This window comes from Haliaeetus leucocephalus, unplaced genomic scaffold, assembly GCF_000737465.1.
Source record: "Haliaeetus leucocephalus isolate CR32 unplaced genomic scaffold, Haliaeetus_leucocephalus-4.0 Scaffold751, whole genome shotgun sequence".
In the NCBI taxonomy this organism is placed as follows: Eukaryota; Metazoa; Chordata; class Aves; order Accipitriformes; family Accipitridae; genus Haliaeetus; species Haliaeetus leucocephalus.
This window is the reverse complement of record NW_010973187.1, coordinates 10,345,803-10,368,386: the sequence shown is the minus strand read 5'-3', so window position 1 is coordinate 10,368,386 and position 22,584 is coordinate 10,345,803. Positions and strand designations below refer to the sequence as shown.

At 37.8% G+C, this 22,584-nt stretch overlaps 1 protein-coding gene across 1 annotated transcript in view; it reads left to right on the top strand.

Moving 5' to 3' along the window:
- PCLO (piccolo presynaptic cytomatrix protein) overlaps positions 1–22,584 on the top strand; it is a 367,233-nt gene that overhangs the window by 218,989 nt on the left and 125,660 nt on the right. The window contains 2 exon segments of the mRNA XM_010580944.1: positions 3,648–3,784; positions 11,346–11,427. Of these exon segments, the coding sequence (XP_010579246.1) occupies positions 3,648–3,784; positions 11,346–11,427 (219 nt within the window).

Genomic DNA, 22,584 nt, shown 5'->3' with positions numbered 1-22,584 from the left:
TAAGGGTCATTCTAGGGTCACATTGTGAAAGACACAGGAAAACCAAGGAGAACCAAACTGGACCAAAAAAAGCCTATTTGGTGCTATTCTACCTCATATAAACAGGTCATAGGGAATTATTTCTGCACTACAGTGCATTAAGTTTCTGTTATATATTTGTACAAGGCATACATGTTACATTTTAGGTTGAGCATGTTTTGTTTTTCAATTAGTCTCTGATTAGTTATACTCTTTCAGAAGTATTCTAACTCAATTCACATGTTCCTTATTATGATATGTCCCTGAATACCAGGGCTTCCTTTTTCAGCAATATTTTTTCTAATTTCTATCAAGCATTTGTTTCTTCACAAATAGCTTATTTTTGCACAATTTTTTGTAAAGTTTTGGGAAATCAAAACACTTTATGACATTATTTTCAAATATGCTAATAGCAAGTAACTTGCATTGAAAATAATCCATGTAATTTGGATGTAAGATAAAAAGTATTCCAAAGAAGCAATTACAGTTCTTCAGAAAGTTATGGCCACCCTTCTCTCTGGACTGCACTTTTCTCTGTAGTGCCCTGACAGTGGACAGCTATTCTGGCGTGTTGCATCCAGCCTTTTAACAGTTTTCTTTGCTTTTTCTTTTTTTTAAACAACTGCTGCATGGTATTGATGAGATTTCATTAAATCAGTCTTAAGCACTATCTTAGGAAAACTCTTCTCGTGCTAAAGCTTGAATTTTCATCTTTAGAGACTTTTAAAAATGAATGTAAGTCAAGGTTTTACATTTAAATTGTTTTCCTTCAGTTCAAATTGAGAGATGTGCTTGACTTTCTGTTCAGTTTTTGTAAGTCACATTCCATAACAAATACCAGAAAAGAACACAAATAGGACTTTGAGGCCAAACCTGTTTTTCACTAAGTACACCTACATACTGTAACAAATCTTAAAACCATGCTTCAGCACATAAGTAGTACCTACACTAGGATTCCAAACTTCAAACAGGTTAAAAAAATGGCTTTAGTGTCAAAAGAGCACAACATCCAGAGGTTCCCATTGAAAATAAATAGTGTTTTGAGCTTTTGAAACACCTGGTATTTTCTCAGGGTTCTGAGTACCATGAAAGCTCTGATCCAGCAAATAGCTCTTTATTAACCCCACAGCTGCCACAGTTTCCACAAACTATTAAGTATGTTGAAGATACTAATTTTCAAGGATGCTGAAGCTACTACTCAATTTTAGGAATGTAAATAGTCCCTGCTGGTCAGCTAAGAAGATAAAAAATGTACCTTTTCTCACCTAAAGGATTTTTTTTCTTTTATATGCTAATTTGTTTATTTTACCATAGAGTTTAGAAGTTTAAAATCGAAATATCAAGACATCAAGACATCGGCACAGCTGACCCCTTGTAATTTTTCATCTGTGGGATTTAGAGTGATCAGTATTAGTTATGTGATCAAGTTTCTTGGACTCCAGAGTCTGAAGTTCAATCTCACCTTGTTAAACTGTGTGCACAATTAACAGCATGGGACCTTATTGACTCCAGCAGGAGTTTTTTTACAGGTGGAACCATCTGGCTGCGTATTGTTAGTCTTAGAAAAAAGCATGTATCCTCTAAGACTGTCAGTGATTCATCTTGGATGTTCTCAGGTTTCCAGACGAAACAACTCCCAACTAATCAAGCCCAAACCAATTGCGCGTGTATGTACATGTGAGTGTCGCGTGTGTGTGCCTATATATACGCATACATACATCACTTTTAAAATTTCATGTAAAATACACACATTCATCACAGTTTGATAAAAAAGTAGGCTGGTCTGAACTGCAGTATGGGATTCTACATATGTGCTAGCTTTTCAAAAGAAGAAATCCAGCAAAAGTTATTTCAGCTGAGACAGGAGAAAAAAAAAAATCACTCTTTCTTCTGCTCAGCTTATGACACAGATTGTGAAAGTCAGCATTAGTATCTGGGATCAGAAAAATGCATTAGGTTCTTCATGTAAGCTTCAGTAAGAACTTCTGTCAGGATGAGTTATGAACCAGCCTGCTATGTGCAGGCACTAGTCAATTGGCATAAATGTGTAAAGCATAAAGGATTTGTGTATTAGATCATAATGGTCTATTGAGAGCAATTAATCAATAACTAATCACTAGCCAGACAAGCATCAGCCTTTAATAATGTTTCTATTTAATTCATATATGCTGATCTAAATAATATTTTCAAACCATTTCATATTAGATTATATTTGTGCACAGTTAGGAAGGAAGAGACTGCATAATATCTGAACCAAGATTAAGAATTGTCCAAAGGCCTAATGTAATATAGGATTTGTTTACCACATACAAAATATCATTTTTCAAAAATCATGCATATATATATTACTCCTGGTTTGGGAGAAATGTAATAAAACAGTAATGAAAAAATATAACTTTTATTTTTCTCCCATTAAACATTTTTCCAATTTTTTGTTAAACCAACTAGATTATGTTTACTTTAACAACTAAATAGAGAAGATTATGCACACTACTATTTTTCATTTTAAATTCTCTTCTGTGTCATGGAACAATTGCATTCACTCTTGTTACTATAGCAACAACTGACCTTATTTAAGGTTTGCAATTTCTGGTGGTTTTGCTGAAACAAATATTGTTGTTCTTTGAATTCCAAATTTATCTTGCTTATTAAAGCATAAAGTTCAAACTTTCATTACATTCTAATTAGCTGCACATTGTTTGGTTTACACTGATGGGCAATGTAAATGAAAATCTCTATGTTGTATAGGGGAAATACTATTAAACACATTGGAGCTGATTCTGGTCCCAATGGAGTGGAACGTATGTCAGTTGACCCAATAGTCAGTAGGCATAAATATGTGTATTTGCAAAACTGATTTTAATGAAATGGTGTTATTTGATCCCAAAGGGGTGTCTAACATAATGGATTTTATACAGGTTTAAAACTGTTGCAAATATAAGAACAGTAGTCTTATTAAATTATTGCAGAAAGAACATTCTGGCTAACTTTCCACACACAAAGTTTCAAACTGCAAAATCGGGGGATGGAATTCAAAATGAGAACACCTGCAATATTTCTGCTTAGAATTACAAAGAGTATAGATTGCTTCATATCTTCTTTGATTTGGGATTATACTGATTTCATAAAGGAGTCACAATTTTCTTATAAATAGTTCTTGTTTATTTCTAAAATATTTTGAACAATATTCAGTTCAGAAGCTTGGGAATTAATGGACGTTGGGTTTTGAGGGTTGTTTTGGGGGGGTTGGGTTTTTTGGTTTTTATTCCTTAGCCTACTGCAAAGTAGCTAATTTGACTATTCTTTTTTCATCAAACATTTTAGAAATGCGTGAAATCTGCAGTGTATTTCTGAGCTGCCAGAAGGAAGGAAATGGCTATAGCACTCGGCAAAGGGTTTCCTCTGGTATCTAATATCCATAGGTTTGACACAGACAGAACCTTCTCACTTTGCTATATCACTTACAGCTATATTATGCCTGAGTTCAATGTCTCAAGTCTCGCCTGTAACTTTGCTTTAGCTGCATGGCCAGTTAGTAACCACTATGCATGTTTGCTATGCACAATGCACATTATTGCCCTTTGCCCAGCACTGGATCAGAACATTTGACCTGTCCTTGGTTTTCAAAGCCTATCATCTCCGTCGGGAAGAAACAGATTGGTTTGACAAGCCCAGGGAGTCTCGTTTGGAGAATGGACATGCCCTCGACAGAAGGCTGCCAGAGAAGTTGTCCCACTCTCGACCACCAAGTCAACACCAAGATCAAGTAAGCTGTCAAGTAAGCCGTGCCTTTAGTTCTATAAATGTTTGACAATTTAATCATACTGTCCAATAGTGTAGGGACTACAGGATTAATCAAATTCCAGCTACATTCAGCTGAAGTGCTGTTGAACTTGTATTTAACAGTACTTCATCATGAAATGAGTAACATTTGTCTGCAATTTAGTATTAATTTTGCAGGTTGTCTTTTGATTTTTGAAACATACCTGAAAGGAGTTAATCTTCTAATGAGTACTATCTATACATTAGGTATTACTTTAAAAAAAAAATAAATAAAAAAAGAAAACAGTTAGTCCCATTTTACCTTATCAGCTTTACCGCATCCAAATTCAAGCCCCTTCTTTTAGTAGTTTAAGGCAAAGAGTTGCTTTGTCCTGTTGACGCTTGTTCCCACTTTCAGTTGGTCAGTATAATCCCAACAGTCTGTGGTCAATTACTGAATAAATCAGCAAGACTTTATCTATCTAATAATTAGAATGTTTCATTTATTATAGCAAGAAAGAAAAATACCACATTCTGCTTTTCAAGCTTGCCGACTTTGAAATCCAGTTCACCTTAGTATACCATCATATATCCTCTTTGTATTAATGAAGTTTATATATTTGAAATCTTTAAGGTCTTCACTTGACTGAGTTATCATTTTTACTGACTGATTACGGTTATACTCTTGTTTTCCATGAGATGCAATGGATGCAAGAGAAGGTATTGCATGGCCCGTTTGTGGTACTTACTTAATAGATTATATTGCTCATGTTAATTCCTCAGATAACATACAAACAGGAATATCCTACTGTCATGCAGCCTTCAAAACTTTTTTGCTGGTGAGCATTTTCACTGACATTTGACAATGGAATATAGGTTTTATGAAGTAAGGATGTAGATTTTATGAAGTAAGCATTCAAGTATCTTACAATACAAGCTGTCAATTTATTTTAATTTTTCCCTCTTTTCCTATCCCTAGCTTAGCATATATTGAGATTTACACAGCCTAGGTTGTACTGAGCCTACCCATTTCTTGTTAAGAAAGAGGGTTTTACAAGATACAAGTCTTACAGGATTCTATTCAAATAACTCACAATATGAACCAACCTTATTGCAGGATCAAGAATGTTTTAGAGTCTTCACAGCTCTTAATATCACTGGCAATAGATAAAAAAACTGCCTGTGTGAGCACTTTAATCCTCATGAGAAACATGCATTATTCTGAGCATACATAATTGTATTTGACCACTGCAGCGTCACAAGGTAAAATTAAAAATTTGCCTTGAAAATCAGGTTTGTCTAAAAGGGTTACTGTTATCCTGAGCTCTGTGATATGGAGGTGGTCAGTAAGATGTATTTAACTTTTAGAACTCCAGAGCTTTTGTCCTTGGAAACAGTTCCAAGGCAAGTTACTACTCACAAAGGTCTGATCTTTGTTTTTGCTCTCGTATAAATAACATTACACTAGGACCGGTTGAAAGACTTTGATCAAAAATTTTTGGGAGGAGGGTTAAAGGGCCTGAGAGTTCTTGTTTTCCTGGATTATTTACAGATGGAATTTTTTTTTTTTTTTCTCCCTGAAGCTGTTGTGATATCCCCATGTTATTACGGAAATAGAGATACCACGTTTATAATCTTGCCAAAGGCATTTTTTAAGGTTTTGTAAAATCTGGGATGGAAATTGGAGAGTGAACATGTTCTAAATGATACTGTGTGGTGCCTTGTAAAGCTTCTGCAGAAGAAAAGTGATGTGGAAGGAGAAGCTTTACAACAGTTCCACCTTCATGTTTCCGTCCAGGTTAGCTACTGACATTCACCCATTGGTACAAAATAATACCAATGTGTCTGCAGAAGGGAGAAATGTCAGTTCTCACCAATTCTTCACCATCTACCTTGTCAAAATGTTACTCGGAGCTTGTGTATGTTAAGTATCTTCTGGGAACATTTGTTTGAGATGATAACTTTAAAAAAAATTATACTCAGACACATCCAGAAATTAAGATAAGATAAAAAGGGTCAAAGCTTTTAAAAAAAGCTGCATTAGTGCCATATTGAATTCTGAAAGTAAACCACTTAGCAATAGAAGCAAGTAAATCAGTATTAACATCTCTATGTTTTAGCATTCATATTTTAAAGCTATCCAGAAAAATAAACAATTTTCAGGCCAATGAGTATGCTGAGGCAAAGTAAACACTCCCTAAAGGCTTTTTCAGCCCTGTCTCTTCTGTAACAAAAAAAAATTACTGAATTCGTTGTCTCATGCCGTCTGTCTCCTGTATCCACAACTCAGTTCTGCACAGAGAGCTGTAGTGTCCAAGCATAGTGTACTCTGGAACCAAAAATGGCAATCATTCTTCATCCTGAGCATCTGAATAGGTCTACCTTCACCCAGAGCTTTCTTTGTTGCAGAGGCTTTCCTGAAATCAGTTAGGAGGACAGTTTCCTAGTTAACATAGTAATTAAGCCATTGCAACTCCTTTAATATCCCATACTGAGTACAAACGAGCCACAAAAGTATTTGTATCGGTAGCACTAATCTGCTTGTAATATATCAGTCAATGTTTCCAAATACACTTATTGGCTGTAAATTTGCTGTTTGTATTTTCTCCTTTGTAAAAAATTTGAATATTTTACTGACCACTGCAATATTTGTATTCCAGAAGATTTTATTTCACATGTGTGAAACATCAATTTCCATACTAGATGAAATCAGAACTGCTTGATTATGTCCCACAGAGCTTATACAATTAAAGGTAATAAATAAAGCACAACCCTGTGCTTTTGAAGCAGGAATGCAACGGAGTGACAACCCTGAACTTCCACGTTTCCATGGATTTCTTATAACCTGGCAGATTAAGCTCACATACTGTATTATTAATATTAAAATATATTTGTTTCTATAGCAACTTCTGTGGTGCTACATAGTATTCTTAAATCACATTAAATTGCAGTGCAGTGTAGTATCTTAATAGCTGTTTCCCAGTATAGTGATTCTGAACTGCTTACCTGAGGAGGGTAAACATGGTTTAAACATAATCAATACAATATTGCAGATTTCTCACCGACCCCTGTTGACCTCAACAGTTTGCTTAGTCGCTGCCAGTTGACCAGCAACTTCTTTAAATGTCCAGCCATCAAGGCTTTTTTTGTTATTATTTTCTGTGAAAATTATTTGTATATCCTGAACTAAACTGGCAGTTTCAAACAGGTTGGGAAGTAATTGTAGAAGGAGGTGCCAAGGGAGTAAGAGATCATGACAAGGAGAGGGACAGTGAAGTAGCTTATCAATGAGGGGTTTTAAATACAGAACTTCCAGTGATCATAGGTAGGTCTTTTTAAGTCCAAAATGAGTAATAACATCCCAAACTCATCATAATACCAGTGTATTGTCATCAGTTCACTTTGGCAACAGTTTTCTAATTGCAAAAAGAAGGCAAGGGCTGTAGACATGCAACCTTTTGAATGTTAATCCCCTATTTCTAAAGGCCCTCAAGAAGTGTTTGCTTCTCTCAGTTCATGGGTCTGTACCATTCCCCTGAAATTTAAGTCACACCTTTTTAGGGGCACTTGAATATTTAAAAATTATGAAAAAACGGGTCATAAGGTGAGCAGTGGGGTTAAAATGAGAAAATACTGTTTGTGGCAGAGATCCAGAAGGCTACCTGCAACTTTTTCCCACATTCTTTAAGTCCATCATGCTTAGTTTTGATTGTTTTCCAACTAGCAAGGAGTTTGCATTTTGATTTGCAGTAAGCTGCTTTCTGTGTTTGAAGCTTGGAGGGGGAAAGGCATTTTGTGATTCAGATTCTCTGGAAGTACGATGAGAAACAGGACATTTCCAAATTTAAATTAAAACATCTAATCTAATGAGTGAATTATTAGCCACCCCTTCACTGTAATTCAAGATAGACTTTAGCAGGCAGTTTCTCATTTTTTAGTCACCCAGAAATGTTGTTCTCACTGCATGCCAGAATGACTTCTAAATCAAAAGTCAAGAGTCCTGTACTGACCTAATTGCAGAAGCAAAGGCAGCTCACTTTGCAATTTATTAATGAGCAGGAAGTTTGTATTTGTTAAGATTTTTTTCAATACTTCCTTTGCAAAATATCTCCATCATCAGGGATCTATCAGTAGAGAGAACTTTCCACCTTTAGGATTTCTAAGAGAACTCGGCATTTGTGCCCTGCACAGAGGAGATGTAGCGGGGCAGGATTACCTTAGCTGTGGAAATTCTTGGTGCCAGCTTTCACAGGCCTTGTGCGCTCATGGAAGTACCTGTGGTATTCAGAAATTAGGATAGATACTGTCTAACCCATCACCTCGAAAATCCACCACCTTGTTCCTGGATACCTAACTCAGGTAAAATTTCCCTTGAAGAATCTATTTCCTAAAGGACTACAGCCAGGGGTAGCTGCTAAGATTCACCTTATCAGGCCCTGTCCAAGATACTGGTGGAAGGGGAGGTGCAACACTATTTAAAACCAGAAATTGCCATGGCTTTGATGACCTGATCCAAAGACCAGTTAATACGTTATAGGTGTTGCTATGGGCTTTGCCTGGAATACTAAAATACCCTTGATGCATTTTATTTCTTAAACTTAAATACAGTACTGAAGACATTTATTCTTCTTAATTGTCCTCTTAACCTTATAAAATTCCCTTATATGAATATTCCATAGAGTTTCTTTATCAGACAAAACTTGTAAAGACAACAGAAGGAAAATAAAGTGTATATTTAAACTGATTTTCTGTAACAGTGTTAGAAAACCTCATCATATTTATTCACTATTCGTTCCATTTTTTGGAGGGGCTTTGAGCTGACTAATAATACAGGAGCTTAAATTCCTGGAGGAAGCACTTTATAGTCCAGTTTTCATTTTACTGACTGGGATGCAACCCCCAAGGGCCTGCTGAGTAATTTGTAGAAAACTGTGACCTGAGTCCCATGTCAGCTCAAAGAGCATAATAGGAGGGAAGATACACTGGAGAGTCCAAACGTGTCTGTGATGAGAAGAGCATGGCATTGCCAGTGCTGAACTGGAAGAATTGTTACTTGAGTGTACTGAATGCTCCCAGAAAGGTGAGGAAAGGATCTTCATGGCAAAGACAGATGGCAGGAATATGTGAGGTTTGTAGCAAATAAATGGGATCAAGTCACCTTTTGCCCTGTGACCTAAATCTGAGTTTTGGGACTTACACGTCCTCCGTTCCTGCAGCCTTGCGGTGGAGGGACTGCCCTTGCTGTGCCGTAGCTGAGATTTACACTATCATGGTTGTGCGACTTCAGTGGGGTCCCTCTGTATCTTCACTGGGGGAAGTCAGTTAGAAGGACTCCCTGGCATATATTCAGGTGAAGGGAAGTCACCTTTAGTGAAAGTTCAATGTGAACACTTGGAAACACAAAACAATTTGTGTTCTACAAGTGTTCAGATATACCACTGTTTTTTCCTATTTATTCTGCCACTTTCAGGCAAATACTGTTCTGAAGGTAAATGCCTAATGACATGTTCAGTTTAAGTACTGACTCCCACCAACAATAAAAAAATAATATGCTACCCTGAATGCTAATAAATTTTAATGCTTTTATTCATAACTATATGAATCACCAAGATTTATACTTGTCATAAAATTCTGGAAGTGAAAATAATGAAGAAGTAATAGACTAAAGTAGGAGACGGTCTATATTTTCTGATATATTTGTCAGCAAATCATGTACAATATGGCATTGGATATTCTTGGATTATTTACTCAAAAAAGCAATCTTGGTAAAGGAAGATAAGATAGGGCAATTAAAAAAAAAAGTGAATTTAAGTTTATGAGCTGCAGTGTTCCTCAGTTAAATTGAATTGCTCCAACCAAACTGGATCCCAGCTAAGGAACTCTTCAAATGTGTTCATACTGCTTCTTTTGAATTGCATTATTTTGTATTCTTTTTTATTTAATCAAAAGTAAAATTAGATGCATTATTTCAGATTTTTTACAATGTTATGTAAGCTACATGTGGCAAAGATGCTATTTTTACTGTTAAATTACACTTGCTGAATTTCTGATAACGTCATTAAAAATATAGCAATGTCCCTATCCATATATAAGTGTGGAAGTCTCATGGCACTTTACACACTTCTGGTAGTTTTAGACCCTATGTCCTGGCAAAAATTCCATGATAAGTCCTAAAGTCTGCCTGATCTCAAGTTCTGATTTATTCTGGAGTACTTGTCCACTACCAAATCCGTGACGTCCTTTTTGTCCGAGATTAATTACAGTCAATACTACTCTCGGTGTGTTACGGGAGGATTTCAGCCTTCTAGATGCAATGTCATCCACTGGATAAGAAACTTAATTATGACAAAAGATGTACAAACTCCTCTGCTCACTGTGGGATTGAACTAAGCCAGTCCCTTGACTTCTCTGCTTCCTCTCCCATCGTTTATGTGTGCTATCCATTAACATCATAAACTCTCCAGGGCAGAAACTGGGTTTGAAGTGCTTAGTTCAGGAGGAGCTTAATCCCTTTAAATGCTACTTAAATATAAATAATAGTAATAAACTTTTGGCAGCAGGCTGCTGGTAGACTGCTGCATATCCATGCTGATTGATATTGTCCCGTTGGCTCCTTGAATCTGCCTCCCCCCGGTCGCAGCCCATTGCCGCTCAGCCTGGAGCGGTCACTCACGCTCTCTCCTCTCAGTCCGGGTGCGGCGCTTAGGCTCAGCACCACCGTGGCAGAGAGGTGATGGATTCTGCTTTCCTTCCAAAAGACCAGAACTGCAGGCAAAGAGGGCGGGTGGTAGGTGTGAGCTGTGCGAGTGTCGCAACGCACACGCTTCCTGCAAAGGCATTTTGGGGTGGGCTCGCGGCGCTCGTCCCCGGCAAGTGGGTTAGTCCCTGCTGCGTGGCCGCTCCTGTGCCCGTTCCGTGGGGCAGGTGGGATCGTCCCAGCTGGAAACCTGGCCCTTCAGTGCGTGTCGTAGAGATGCACTTCTTTCTGCTTGGACGCTTTCCAGCATCTGCCCAAGTGAGTGTTGCACACTTTCATATACAACGTAGTCCTACAAGTTTTAGGTTGGGTCTTTCAAAAGGCTTTTGAAATTTGATGACAAGAAGTACATTGGAAGATGTGGTTTTGCTGAAACTAAAGCAGTAACTTGTGGCTGTTTACACATTCAACCACCATTTTGTTTAGGTCTGTATGAGCAGGATTTTATACCAATTACAGGAACTATATTTAATTTCATTCTTCTCTTGAACATTGCTTGGACAAAGGATTAATGTTATGAGAAGCTACAGAAGACAGTGACCACCTCCTAGTCATTAGGAAATAAGAATCTAAACTAAAGCCATATTCAAAATGAATCTGGCTTTATGCAAGCAAATATTCATTCCCCTGCAGAAGGATTTTGCAGTCTGACAAATGTTTTGAAACTTAGGGGAGTGTTTGAACTGTGAAGTTGTGATATTTCCCTGGATGAAATAAGTTTGTTTGTTTGTTTCTGTTTCAGCTGTCTACAGTTAATACAATTGATGTGGTTTTATCTTTTTATGACATGTATATTTGTGTTCCTCAGATAAATGGGAAGCCCCTGCAGTACATTTTCCCTCATGCAAGGCTCAAACTACTGAGAGACCCAAAGGATCACACAGTTTCAGGTAAAAAAAAGAACCCTCTGTGAGACGTGATAATTAATTTGATTAGCATGAATCATGCAAAACATTTGCAGTATTAAAAATAGTTCCTGTGTCATATGCAGCAGGAAATTCAGTGGTCATTTTAAATCTTGCTAGTTGGTGATAACAGAAAGCAGCAGTGCGGAAAAAAGGTCACAACATCTGTTCAAGATATATAAGCTATACAGACATTAAAAACAGAGGGAAAATCTGTTGTGTTATACATATGAGCAGTCTGGTTTGCTGTTACTTTTTATGTAACTATATTATCTGTATGAGAAGTTTCTATAAAATAGGCTTGCGTAGTTGTTCAACATGTACAGAAACAATAATTTTATTCTTTCTCTACTGGAACTGTTCTACAGAGGGGGGTAGCAGAACCATCAGATCCCATTTTTCTGTGATATCTTCACATAGAGACATTTATCACAGGACTTCAGATGTATCCTCTTTTCCCTAATGCTAACACAAATGCCCGTGTAAGTCTGAGTCTGCTTGCAAAGGAGATGAAAGTGGCAAAGGTTAGATTCAGTCACCTCCCGGACTGTGAGCAGGAGCACAGTGTGCTGTTTCCATGTATCAAATTGTAAAAGGCTGCCCCTTACAAGATCTAGCGCAGGTAAGGTCTGTCTGAGCTTTCGGAATTGCACTCTTTCTCACATCTAATACTGATAAGGAACTCAAAGGGGGTTTAATATGCTGTTTGTCTTCTTTCAGAGGTACATGCTGTAAGCGGTTTTGTCGTGGAACCGTCAGACTTTCTTTTAACTCGCTTAAAAAATTCTAATAGTGTGTGTCAAACTCTGTTTCCATGCAGAAGTAATTACCGACTCCCAGCGCTGGTGTTCCCTTGAGCATTAAGTAGAAAGTGGCACGAACTTACTTGAATTGCTAAATATTGTTTTCACAGGGTTTCTGGCAGTAAAATCTTCATCACTTCCACCCCCAGTATCCACCTCATATTTAGGGTGTTAAATGAATGTTCTGTATATTTTATGAGGTATTTTCTTGCTAGTCGGCGTAACACCCACTGATGATTTCAGGCTACAGAAAGACCCCCCCACCCACCCAGCACAGTCTGAAAGAAGCCACCGGGTCCACTGTCGTGTCAGCCCCCACTGCGCCGGGTCCTCGCAGTCCGTGGCAGCCCCTTGACATCCTAGTGGAGATCTCTGCCCTGCGGGGTGATGAGTAATGCTGTGATCCAAGTTGCTCTCTTACTCAAGAAGGAGTGGAATTACAACCACACAACTGTGTATAGCTCATGATTTAATGTTGCCGAAGGCCTGCTCACTTCTGTAAAGTTCCTTACCCTCGTGCAATGTAAAATGCCTGTTCCAAATTCTCCACTAGCTCTTGTGCTGGCAACCACGGCAACCTACCGTGCATCGGGGTAAATGCTTTGTAAGCGATGACTGGAAAACCAAGGTGTTGATGTTGACTTCTCATTTACTAATGCCCTGCACAACATGAAATCAGACAGGATCAAATATTCACTCAGGATCCTGCTAAGTTTTCATAGCCCTCACTGCGATTGCTTGCTGCTGTAGCTGTGCTATATTGTACTTAGATTCTAACTGGAGTAAGAAGCTTGGCTATGTGTCTACAGGCTGCAGTCATACTTCTGGTTTTTAGTCCGGATACACCCTTGGAGACATGCGCAGACATACTTCTATATGATGTACATATAGATTTCCCTACAAATATGCAAAGGCTTAAATGCAAATTGAACAGAAAAGAGCCAGAGGTGGAATAGGGTACCAAGAGAGAGGACCTGAACCAGAAGAAATTCTATTTTTCACTCCTTATACACCACTAAAGTACCATAACGCCTTGACTTTGTACCTACCTTCCTCCCTGCCTCTCAGTGTCTGAAGGATTAAAGTACGCAGAAGCTCTTTAAATGTGCAGTGCTTTGTGCTTAACCTTCAGCCTTCCAAATGGCCTATCCCAGAGCCACACATATGTTTTTTATTCACTTTTTTAAAAATTCCAATTTTGATTAAACATTATCTGCAATCTAATAGCAAGTATCCTTGTTTATTAACCAGACAATGACTACTAACCAGGAACAGACTTAGAAATCTATTATACAGCGAAAGTTGCTTAAAATATTGGTAGATTAAACAATATATACTGTTATACCACCACAGCTACCTCACTACAAGATTTTGGGATATTCATCTAGATGCCATGGTTGATTGGTTGCCTGGCTGGTTTCTTTTTCATCTCTTTGTTTCTTCCCTCCCTCCCCTTCTTCTGCTCTCCCTTTCTCCCTCCCCCTCTCTTCCTTATCAACAGTACCAAAACAAGGTGCTGAATCATTTTATTTCGCTTTATACTTCTTGCATAGGCACAGTGTGTATGTGTATGTTAAAAAAAACAACGACCCTCAGTAAAGCTCACATGGGGAGTCAGATCTCTCCAAGAGAACAACCAGTCGCTGTGCAGGTGGCGATGGGAGTCTCTGTCGCAGCCATCCTTGCAGCAGCATCTTCAGCTGTATCGGACAAGACTCCCTAAACTTTCGTGTTGCTGGATTCTTACAAGCCAGCTGGCCTGTGGGTCCATTGTTTCTGGTTATCTTGCAGTACATACAAAACATCCTCTGTCTTAGCTATGCACAAAAGCCTGTCCTGTGTGATCATTTCTGCACACAGAAGAACAGTTTCTACTGATGATTTAAATGATCTGCGTGCAGTTTGGTCAGTTCAGCAGCAGGAGCTGCCTGGGGAGATGCCTGAGACTGACAGGTTCTCCTCTCAGGGAATTAATGAACACATCTTAAGTATACAAATAGCGTATCTTAACTGGTGTGTGCGCAGCAGGAGCTACATGGGAAAATCTCCCAAACTGTCCACAATTCCCACTTGGAGAACTCCTGTAACTGTTGATCAGCTGCTTTGCTGGGAAGCTGGCCAGTGGTTCAGCCCATCACCTCATCTCACTGAGGAGTTCCTGGGCCAGCCTTGGACATTAATGACTCAGTGTGCTGGGTCAGCCCAGGTACCCAGCTATACCACAGCTGTAACTATAGGGCAAGCTTGAATTTCATCCTAATATCACCATTATAATTTTAATTCCATCTCATCACATACTTACCATAGTGGAGGTTACTGCCTGATTATGGATCCAGAAGTTGTCACATTATGAATATCAATAATAAGAGTAATCCCAAATCATTTAAAATGCAGGCTGTATCACTATGTATTATGTGCACATGCACTCTGTTTATTTGCTTTCTTGATTAATGAAAACTGGCTCTGAGGTACAGATGCCTTTGGTGCCTCTTACATAATCTGGCATAATTTTACACACAAAAACATTTACTGCAAATTTTAGCATGTGAATGAGGTGTTTAATGAGGAAACAGGCCAAAATTGTGATGGAAAGACAATAGTAGCTCTGAATGAAAAATAAATGTATACTTGCTAGCTGGCCTCTCTCTGGAGGTTTCTTGTTTCTTTAACATATGCCCATCATCCAGCTCTTCTTTTCAAGGTATGCAGTATCCCCTCCTCAGGCAATGCTGATAGATGTGAAGGAATTGCCAAGGATTTTCTCTGCAAAGATTGATTAATAATATGCAATTTAAAAAAAAAAAATTGGCATCATAGTTATGCTGAGGTGCCAAAGCAATGATGGCAGTGATAGTGAATGATAATATAGCAGTATTTAACGCTCCAGAAACTCAGTTTGTTTTCACTGAGAATCCCTTGTTCCTTTTGGATCCATTAGCGTAGCAGCATAAGCACTGTTTTATACTGCCAGCATTTTCTCTTCTGTTTTTTAACACATCATAGTTATATTTGAAAAAGTGAAGAGAGGACATGGCTATTGAAGGTAACGAAAGCATTGGCAATACCTCTGGAAATGTTGTAAAGATAAAAACATTGTGTTATTCCTGATCAGAAAGCTGTTAGGCACAGTGGGTGAAAACCCAACAAGGCAGACACATTTCAGTAGGTCTATAGGTACAATGAGTGCACTCAGTCAAAGGTAATTCTTGCTGCTTTGCCTCACTTAGGCTGAGTCACAAGTAATTCTTCCCTTTCCAAAGGCAGGATATTCAGTGTTTCCAGGAAGCAAAATGTACCTTTGAACAGCCAGACTGTCAGTGTTGTGGAACATCCTCGTCAATTCTGGTGGAAAAACAAAAGGCAGAGAAGCAATTCAGAAAAAGCTGTGAACTTTATAGCAGAGTAAAGAAGAGAATTAGACTGTGGGCAGAAGACTGCGTCCTTAAGCTTCACTTCAGCAGTGATGTCAGTGAAACTGCTAAGAGGATGACAGGGTAGCTGTAACGCTGCACACACATCAGAGATGCCTCATACTTTCCATAAGGATTATTAGTTCCTGCACACAACACTACATTTCCGCAGCATGGCAGCTCATGGGGTACTCATCCCGAGAGAGAGGAAGAGGATTTGAAGAGTTTTCCTGTATCGAGCTCTTACTGCTATAGATAGTCTCTAAATAAATAACCCTATATATTTAGGGTTCTTTCACCTGCAAGTTCAGTAAATTCGGTTCTTACAGCAAAATACTGAAGTGAATATGTGATACTAATCAATTAAAAAAATATGTTAAATATAGTCACAGTCTGTGTAGAACGTGATACAGTAGTCAAAGACAGAGGGTGAGAAGTGTAACCCACCTTTTGTCCTCATACTCTTTTCTTAGAGGATTACTTGTCCTGTTTCTTTGGTTTAATGTTGTGAAGAACTGAGCTAATACTTTGCACAAAAAAAAATACTCTTCTCTAACACTCGCTTCTCACTGGGGAAGGATTTAATCCCTAATTAATGGCCATCATTCCCTCAAACACTCCGTCCTTATCAGAGACGTGACACAGAAGGTTGAAAACCCATAAACAGAAAGGGACAGAGCTGTTACAGCCAGGCAACGTCAGAGATTTTCCGGTGAAGTCATAGGTGGTAAGTGAGGACAGGAATGGAAATAGAGGGAAGGAGAGATGTCTGTTTGTGCCTGAATAGCAGTCTTAGAAAGAACTTAATACCATTTGGTTTTTCTAAATTGAAAAAAAAAAAGACCACAAACAAATTTTTGTATTTGTTAGAAACATTTTGTAGAGATACAGATCATATATTCCATGTTTATGGGCCTTCTTCCTAAATTAACTTAATTTGAAAAGCACTAGTGTGTGTATTTAAAATACTTTCCATTAACCCTTTTTGGCAGCTTGGTTGCTATGCATTTTTCAGTGTATGAACATCTGTTGAAGGGTGTCTAATAAGATCTTAAGCTGAGTAGAGGTAATTGAGAGAACAGTGTGTGTACTGGTTATAAAGGTCCAATTTGCTTTCGTAGCTCTCATGCAGAAAAGGCTGCAGAAACAGGTCACTGTGACACTGAATGCTAGAGTTAAGTCAGGCCCCAGGTTCCCATGGAAAGCCAAGAGGAAAGCTGGCATGTAAGAATGAGATTCACAGAAGCCAAAGCAGAAACCTCTGTTTTGGACATAAGTAATTCAGGTCAGCACTTTCTCGTGAAACTAGAAGATGAAACATTCAGGGATGCGGATCATTGGTGAGACAACTTGTCAAGGACATTAGAAAAAGTTAATAATGCAGAAATGTCAGTTTAAGGTTTCACTGAGCAGGTAAGGCATAAATTATCTTAATGACTCTCAGAGGAAAATGAAGACCCTGTGCTCCCTTCTCTGCATACTGGCTATCAAAAACATGCATAGGTTTAATAATTATGCTAGAACGAGGCAGTTACAAAGGGCAATCAATCAGAGGTTGAAATAGTTAAAATAAATCACCTTTTGGATGTGGCTATTTTCCTCTATTGATTATAAAGGGTGCATGAGGTAACTAACTTAGACTACAATTTTTGTCTTGTAGGGATCTTAAATTAGATGAGATGAACAGATATGGCTTATGGACAAAGGAGCTATAGAACAATCATAAGACTTGTAGAGGACAGGTTGTCTAAAGGACTACTTTGCTCCTTGTCAACAAGAGAAAAAAGCCTATTTGAGTGCTAATTTGCATGTTAGATCAGAAATTGTCTTTTTGTTTTCTATAAAAAAATGTTTTTATTTTGCTGCTTGTTGATGTCTTGGACAGCAGTACTTGTTGGTTTGAGAATATACCATTTTCTCAGGAAAGACTGAAAATTTCCTTCATTTGACAGCTTCTTCTAGTGAGTAGAAAAAAATTATCATATCAGTCTCTTGATACAGAAGTGAAGAATGCAGTGTTTAAAGGAACAAGCTATGCAGGTAAATAAATTACCTTTATCCCTGTCACAAAAAAACCTGCATTTTGAAGGGTTAATTTCAACAAACAGCAAACTGACTAGTAAATTACTATGCACTTAATTCATATGCTGGTTTTCTTTTTCAGTAGTCGAGTTATTGTTATAAATATTCATTTTGTGTGAGACATCAAATGAGTATATCACAAATAAGATGTGACATGCCAAGTCTTAGGAGATTTATGCCTATTCTTGAAAAAAAAGAAGAACAACAAAATCATTTTGTCAACTCCCCCACTTTAAAATGTGGAAAAGTTATTTTTCTATGTTGTTTCCTTCTTTTTTTTTTTTTTTTAAATTATTTTACTACCAGCCTAAGCTGGGTACAAGAGAAGTAAGTCAGTTTTTTACTAAAAGACATGACTTCAAACCCAACTTAGATGAGAAATGATTGGATACGGTTACTAACCTCATTCAGCAGTGCCTGATGTCATCAGGGAAGGAGCACGTGCAATGAACTGAAGTTCTCAACGTGTGTCTTTGTGGACAGTTCCTATTTCCAAACATAAAGCTAGCCTGTATCCACAGATAGAATGGTTGTAAGAAATGAACTGTCAAATGGCCACACAATCCTTGCCGGGGACAGTCTGAGCAGCTGCTCTGTGATATCTCTTCTGAGAATAAACCATAAGCTTCTGTCTCTGCTGTTGCCAGCTTAGGATCTTTTCCAAGCAATGAGTCAAAAGGTAATTTGAAGTTTAACAACAGAGGAAATACAATTCCTTCACTTATTTTGGGTAATTTATATGAATATTACAATGGTTTTAATGAATTATACACCAATACCAGATACTGTCTTTCTCTTTGAGAAAAGAAGGAAAGTTCAGAGTTTTTTACAAAGACTTAAATGATTGCAGGCATTACTTGTTTTGGAAAAATGGCATTTTACAATTTATAGTTCCACAAATTCTTCCCTATTAATGACAGATGTCCATGCAACACTGTATCAGTTGATTTCTTTGGGCAGGAGAGTAATTTGGGTGAGATGCTCCTTTGGTTTTCCTTCAGGAGGAGTTTTCCAGTGTGCAGAGGCTTTACTGGGTAGCTGTAAGTGCAGCCATCCCATACCGATGAGGAGCTTATCAACAAGAGGGAGTCAGGCTCTTCACAGTGATACGTAGCAGGAGGATGAGAGGCAGTTTGCATAAGTTAAAACAGGAGAGGTTCATACTAGATATAAAGAAAATCTTTTTCCCCACTGCACTTAGCTGTAACTGTTAAGATGTGTAAATCTAAGGTATTCTGTGACTTGCTTAAAAGTCCTTCCATTTTAGAATGTGAAGGAGAGTGTATGTGGTTAGATACAGGCCTGCTCACTAAATAAAACTGTGTGGGCAAGAACACTATGACAAAGAAGGGAGAGAAAATTCAAAACACACGAAGGGTGTAAATCATGTTTTGACTAATGCAGTCCTGACGACAAGACCGAGACTGAATGGTCTTTCTAGCCTTTGATAAAAGTCTCAGGGTGCTCCAGAGTATAAGTTGGCAGTGAATAAGGTCACTATGTCTGCATTTATGTATATGTTTAAGAAAACAGTGTCACCATTGACATATCTTACCATCAGATAGCATCAGCACTCCACATAGACAGCATGAACTACTGTCCAGTAGGTGATAGGATGGAGAGATGTTTCTGTTTCCTCTTAACCCTGTCCTCCAGTTTACCATCTTCATAAAAAGAATTTATGATAGACAAAGCCATTGTGTTCCCCAAATATCAGCATCATGATTACTGGAAAAATAATGCAAAATGAAGGAGAGGAATGTGTTTCTTGTTTCCTTCTTAGCATAACTGTATGTTGGACAAGTCTACACAACATCCTGGACAAGATTTTTAGCAGGTGTAATAATCATCACTGTTATTTATTGAAGATAGCAAAATTTTCCCAAATTTGTTAAACATAAGAACAGTCTTACTAGGTCAGACATAAGGTTTGTTTGGCCCTTCATCGTGGCTCTGACAGAAGGTATTTAAGAATATAAGGCCAGAATAAAGTGGCTGAACCACTCTGTGAAGCAGCGATTGCTTCTTTGCATTTAATGGGGAACTGCTCTTTTCCTAAAGGCTTTTGTTTATGCCTTATACTATAGCTAGCATATACCTATATATCTTACATATTATAGTAAATCATATCATAATGTACATTAACTCTATTACTGTTTCTTAAATATGAAAGCTGATAGGGATGTGAGAGTTCAAAACTAACATTTTAAACAAAAAAGTTCAGCTGACAGTCAGTGGTATCTGTTAAGCCATTGGTGTCTATCAGTAAACACAGATGAATCTCAGTGTCTACAGGTTTTTTATAGACTTAAAGCTACAGTCTGCCATAGATGATACCTGAGTACTCTTATTCTGATGTGACAGATCATCCAAAAAGAAGAGGCCTGTATCTTGTTTTCAAGTAGATAAGTGCTCCAAGATGCTAATTCATAAAGCACTTTATGATCCTTCAGGATGATAACTAGTGTGCAAATCAGCATGAAGCAGATTTGCAGCTGATATAAATCAATGCTGTGTTATTAAAACAACTGGAATATATCTGAATTTCAGCAGCTCAGGATTTGGCTTCATGTATATTTTATACTTTAATTGCCAATGGCCAAGAAGTGGAATAACTGAGTAGGCTTAATCATGTTTCTAGGAAACAACTTCATTTAAGCTAATTTCGTTAGAAAGCACCAAAACAATTCTGAGCACAACCTTGAAAATGTTGTACCTGTCTAGGCAACCAAGCTCTGATATGGATCATCATGTTATGTATTCCAGAGAATTGCATAGGAGTAATAGTGCAAATAAAAATTTACCCTGGATTTGATTATAGACATTACTTTCCCTGCTGCTTTCCAAGTGCCTGATTTAGCTTGGTTTTGTTTGCTTTGTCATGTTTCCATTCTGTCTGTTCTCCAGAATTCCCAGATTGCTTTATCACAGCTATGATATCTAAATAAGTAGCTTGCATTTCTTCATGGGACTTTTAAGTCTGAACTCTCCAAAGAGAAGTCATGGTTGTTTTTTCTACAGCTGACGATTCTGTTTCATACAGACAATGGAACATGGTGTAAAATTGTTCCGACAGATAAGGGCCTACCAGCACTCTAGCATATGTCTGGTCTAGATAAGGGTGGAGGAGAAATGGGGAGATAATGTCTAGTAAATGAATACAAGAGGAAGGTATGCTCTGTCTCTGTGCACAGCCAAATAGAGTTGGAAGAGTATTGTTTGATTTGATTGATATGCTCTCATTGCTATAGCATGGTATGTTGGCACATTGCAAAATCTTTCATGCCTAATGTCTCATTTATTCTTTATCCTGATGCATTTTTCTAATTGCTAGCATTGGACCTTGACCAAAAAAGGTCACTTTTGTGCTTCCTTGCTATGATTCAGCCTTCTGGTTTTTAATTTTGTTTTTGAAGTATTGTTAGAAAGTGACAAAACTCGTATTTGGGCTTGTGTTTTTTCCTCCCATGGTGGTATGTCTGTGCATTGGCTCATGGATCAGAAACGAAACACTTAATCTTTGTTTTGAGGTTTAAAGATATCTTCAATTTCAAACTACTCGAGACATGTGTGGTAGCCTTCATCTGCATTTTGCAGTTCAAGCCCATTTCAATTTTTCCTATTTTACTTCAGTGTAGTTTCAACTTCAAAGCACATAATATCCAAAGCTGGTAAACAACCACGGTTTTCCAGAAACAGAATAAATAGTGATTTTCAGCTACCGTCTTGAAGGGCATGCTCTTAGGATCTTAGAAATCCAAATCAGTAGTGTTTTTTTAATATCCTTCTGAAAAATTCAGTCACCTAAAAGTCTATTAAAAATTCATGTAGTTCTGTATCTAACTGTGACAAGAGTCAGATTGCTGCTGATGTTCATACTTAGAGTTTCTAATGCCGAGTCACACAAACTCATGTGTGATTACTGAAAATCTGTTGCACATTCTAATTGCTTCCTTACTTTCTTTGCTCATCTAATTAGACACACAATGGTTTCATACTTTGAAAAATTAACCCAGAGAAAATATTTGTTTGAGTTAGCACATGAACAATGTTTGCACAGAGCTTCTGGGTCACATGCCTGCATTCTCATGCCAGTATTGAAGTTGTTGCTATTGTATGGGACTTACCTAATAATTAAACAATATCAGTCCCTGCCAGAATTCTATTTACTTTTAGAAGAGAAAAACATTCTTGAAAACTTAATTTGCACCTTTGTGTAAAGGCAGGACCACCAACACCAGCAAAAGCCTGGTGTGCCTTGAATTACTCAGTTTTTCTCTGTCCTTTTTTTCTTTTTTTTTAACCTGTAACTTATGTAAGGGGTTATTGACATTTGTTTGGAAAGGCAAGACTAATCATTGTTTAGATGCTGAAAGAGTTCCAGGAAATCTAAGCTGTTTATACTCTAATGGCCGTAATGGAGCTGTTCAGCAAAGTAGTAAAAAGATGATAAGATTTCATGAGCTTCCCTGTGACCAGAGAAACAGCAACGGATTGGCAGCAATCTGACCTTTATTATATCCATAATGGACAGAAAAGACCAAATTGTAATTGCAGAGCTCAGGTTATGGTCAGCCTACTCCAACAAAATACATTATAGTCTTTCTGCTGTGTTGCTGCTGTGACACAACAAAGTGTACAAGGGTATACGATTTCATAATGGTCTGAGATACATTGAGCTGCACAAGTTCAGAACAAATAAGGCTGATTGGACACAAAATACCTAATGGTAGAATTAAGGAAAAGAGAATGATGAATTTTTGAAACACTTTTGCAGTGATGCTTGCCAGGACACCAGTGACAGAATTTATTAGTGTCAAGTTGTTGGTCACTACTCAAATATACAT